The sequence below is a fragment of the Pygoscelis adeliae genome, unplaced genomic scaffold (assembly GCF_000699105.1).
Source record: "Pygoscelis adeliae isolate BGI_AS28 unplaced genomic scaffold, ASM69910v1 Scaffold294, whole genome shotgun sequence".
Taxonomy (NCBI): domain Eukaryota; kingdom Metazoa; phylum Chordata; class Aves; order Sphenisciformes; family Spheniscidae; genus Pygoscelis; species Pygoscelis adeliae.
In genome coordinates this window covers 1,538,703-1,542,386 of record NW_008824722.1, presented here as the reverse complement: position 1 = coordinate 1,542,386, position 3,684 = coordinate 1,538,703, and the positions used below count along the sequence as shown (strand labels likewise).

General features: G+C 55.6%; 2 protein-coding genes across 2 annotated transcripts in view; one reads left to right on the top strand and one right to left on the bottom strand.

Annotated features, from left to right (window-relative positions):
* Positions 1-2,535: 2,535 nt before the first annotated feature.
* The window catches only part of ZDHHC16 (zinc finger, DHHC-type containing 16), a 16,309-nt gene continuing 15,160 nt past the window's right edge, over positions 2,536-3,684 (bottom strand). The window contains exon 10 of the mRNA XM_009323300.1: positions 2,536-2,660. Within this exon, the coding sequence (XP_009321575.1) occupies positions 2,536-2,660 (125 nt within the window). The remainder of the gene's footprint in view (positions 2,661-3,684) is intronic.
* The window catches only part of MMS19 (MMS19 nucleotide excision repair homolog (S. cerevisiae)), an 11,957-nt gene continuing 10,974 nt past the window's right edge, over positions 2,702-3,684 (top strand). The window contains exons 1-2 of the mRNA XM_009323271.1: positions 2,702-2,744; positions 3,543-3,643. The gene's annotated coding sequence lies outside the window, so the exon portion shown is untranslated. The remainder of the gene's footprint in view (positions 2,745-3,542; positions 3,644-3,684) is intronic.

The window sequence follows — 3,684 nt, the reverse complement described above, 5'->3', positions numbered from 1 at the left end:
CCGTTCTCGTCAGCCGTATGGCACTTGTGACAAACCTACCTTGACAAGCGAGGGAGCCGGCAAGTGTTCTTTGGCCCCTCTGACCTCGTATAGAATCACACATCAGAAAGTATTAAATTGCATCACGTATCCTTGAGCGAAAGGGGAGGTTTTTTCTAACCTTGTGGCCATTGTGCAATTGTTGGAAGAAACACGTTGAGCTTCTCCCATGTGTTGCTGAGTGCTAAATTGAGTGTAACTTGGCAAGTGGAAGAAAGGCCTCGGTGCTGTCACAGGCAGCTCGGGCTGCACGTGTCAGTGAGTGGCAGAAGGAGGCTTAACTCGTTTTTATTAAAAGATGGGGAGAGAAGGATACTGCTGTTACAGAAATCCATCACACGCTCCCGTGAATGCCGTGCTCGCATTTTGAGAGTGTGGGGAAGACGAGAATGGAAAGTGCGCAGAAGTGATTAATGTCTAGAAGGACACTGCGTGAAAGGGGGGAAGAGGTGTCAGGAAAGGGAGTGGACTGATTCCAAGTAATAATGAAGCAAAGGGTAAATGGCTTGCTTCTGTTTAGTCTCTGGGACTACAGGAACAGCAGAATAGGAAAGCAGCCCCTCCTGGTAAAGGGAGTGCTGGGACTCCAGGTGCGTAATTAACCTTGGGAACTTGCTGCTGCCAGATGTGGAGGCAGAAGTTTCACAGGCTGGCCACTGTGCCCGCCGTGCTGATGAGGCAGGTCCAATTATAGCTGTGCTTGCGCTTAAGCTGTGGCCTGCGTGGCTCTGCCTGCGAGCAGGAGGTAGCGCTTGCAGGTCGCGCCGTCGGGGCTGGTGTGGTCACTCCACGCGAGGCAAAGCTGGTCGCACCTCCGGGTCCCTGAGAATAGAGCGAGTTCTCTCGCCATAGCCAAGCAAAGGGGCTAATAACCACGGGGAGCATCGATAGCCAGCTGTGGTTTGATCATTACACTTCAGCTCTTTCCTGTTGATTAGGAAACCAGCTGCTTTGTGTAGCTGCTGCTTTCGATCTCTGAAAAAGCAGAGAGGCAGAGTGCTTGGCTGTGGAGATAGTGTTTGTCTCGGACCTTCTCCACGGTGGTTCAGAGGCACGAGGGCTTTTTGTGAGCTTGCAGAGCGGGATGTTGAGATGCTGGGTGTGAAGGGGCTGTATGAGCTCTCCTGGCAGCCCACTCTGCTTCATGCAGGTACACAGCACCCGCTTGCTGTTGCACTGTTGTTCTTCTGCAAGAAATTTTGCTAGCACCTTATGGCTGTCGCTCGAGGCACCCCCTGCTCAGCCTGTGCCTGTCATCTCTGTGGCCTGCTAGGCTCCTCTTCTTCCTCGCAGCTCCCCTTATCTGTTCTGTCCCTCAGTCCAGGCTCCCTTTCCCTGCTGCGCCAAGTGGGATTGGAAGCTCTATCCCTGGAGCCGGGGCTGCCTGCTGTCAGAAAACATTGTCATTCCTTCTCCCATCCCCAGAGACCCCTCTCTGATGAACAGTGTGACTTAATACTGGGATTAACTGCTTTAGGAAGAGCCAGTAAATGCTTGCAACAGCAGGAGACACTAGCTGAGACAAGGCCTGGGAAAGCCCCAAATGAAACCTGAGGCTTCTGAGGGGGTGGGTGCCCTGTCACTTGTGTAGGCAAGACTTCAGCAGGGCAGAGGGATGAACAGGGCCCTCTGGAGCGCCCAGAAGTGCTCCTGGGCAAAGACAGTGAGGCTCGGTGACTGGAAGGTGCTTTTTTTGTGGAGGAAAGCTGTTTTGTCCAGGTGGCGAGTGAGGGGTGCTGCTTGTTTCCCAGCAATGTCCCTTGCCACCTGAGCTACAGGTTAGAGGGCTGAAGGTAAGGCAGTCCCTTGCCTCCCACCCCATGTCTGACCACAGGGGGACACAGAGCTTTCCTACGGGGAAGGTGTCACGTTGGCAGTGAGTGGTGGGAGTGGAGAACCTGCCCTTCTGCCAAGGCTCTTGTAGGATGCAGCAGGTCCCTACCAAAGCCTCCCGACGAGTGACTCTTCCCCCACTTGAGTTGCAAGAATATTGAGGCAGGAGGTGTGTGAGGCAACCTGGCGGGGTGTCTGAATCAGAGCTGGAAGCAGACTCCAGGAGTCCCAATGCTTTGTCTTCCTCTGACCACAAAGCTGCCTTTCTCCTCGCCCTCCATCTTGGAGGGAGTTTGTGTAGGTCTTGCTCAGTGTAGCGTGGGGGTGGTGGAGCCAAGGTGGGAAGCTGGGTGATCGCTAGCGTCTGGGCTGTTTGCTGCGCCAGTTCTCCCTCAGGAAGCACCTGGGGAGCTGCCCTCTGTCTCCTCCTGGCTTGCTCATGTTAGAGAAGCATTTTTTGGCGTCTCAGCGAAGTGGAGCACAGCATGGCTGCTTCTCTCAGGAGCCATGTGTTGGTCGCAGTTGCAGCCAGGCTGCGGGGAGAGGGTAGAGGCAAAGTGCAGGCAAGTCCACCCCTTGCTGCCTGCTCTCAGCTCTGATCCAGTCGAGTCAGCTCTCAGTCCCAGATGTGTTCGCAGGCAGGGCTGGAGGCAGCTCCACCAACTAGGTGCACATGGCTCCTTCGGTGCTTAGTGAGGTGCTGGCACCCGGCCAGCCTTTCCCGCTGCGGTGCCGGGCCCTTCCCAGCATCTGTCTCCAGCGCCATGCCTGACTGATGGTCTGGGAGTCTCTTCAGTTCACTCTCTTTACCTCCTTTCTCCAGGGGTGAAAGATGGAAGTTGGACTGTGCTGCAGCTTGTGGAAGCCCTGGGGTAAGGAAAGCCTTATACGTTATACATCGCGTAAGGGCCTTGCAGGGGAGATTCCCACAAAGAGGGACAGTGAGAAGGAAAAGTGTGCATGCTTGTCCAGGACGAGCTAGCTTCAGTGCTGGTAGACACACCACAGCACACAGGCCTGCAAGGATGTTGTCTGCTTACAGCGCGGGGCCTGAGTGGTGCTTTGCCCTCTCAGGATTTGGGAGCTGTTTGGGAAAGAGCAAGGCCGAAGCAGCTCTTGATACTCTCCCAGGACTGAGGAGAGGTGTTGTGGCAGGCAGTGAGCCGCAGGGCACTTCTCAGTTGGACTGTCCCCAGCAGGAGCTGCCTGAGCACACAGCTGCACATCACCATGTCACGAGTTGGCTGGCGCTCAGCTTTTGCTTCTGTCTGTGAGCTGTCATGGCCTGGGACTCAGGGAGGCTCGTTTCTCCCAAGCTGGGGGCTGGGTTTGCCTCGTTGTAAGAGACTTTGCCCTTTTTCAGCCCTTGTCATCTTGGGAGCCTGAGTTTCAGGTGCAGAGCATGGTGCAAGAGCAATTTCTTTGGTCTGACTTGAGAACTTGGATTTATTGCTGCGTGGCTCTGGGGCCGGGTGTATGCATGCAGCATAGTCAGGGGAAGAGGATTCTGCTCCCACCCTGCCAGCAAGTCAGGCAGGACTGGGCCACCACCCCCCTGCCCAGAGAGCGGCACCTCTTTGTTTTTATAATGTGTCTGCTCAGGATGTGCTTCCTGCTTGGGTGTCCCTGCTCACAACAGGCCTCTTGGGCTTTCTCCCCACTTGGGCTAGCTCTTGCCTGGAGAACACAGATCCTCGGACGCGAGGGCGTGGCATCCAGCTGCTGTCACAAGTCCTGCTCCAGTGTTACTCCCTGCTCCAGGAGAAGGAAGGTAAGGGCTGCTCTGCCCTCCTGAGTGGCTGGGGGGCGGCG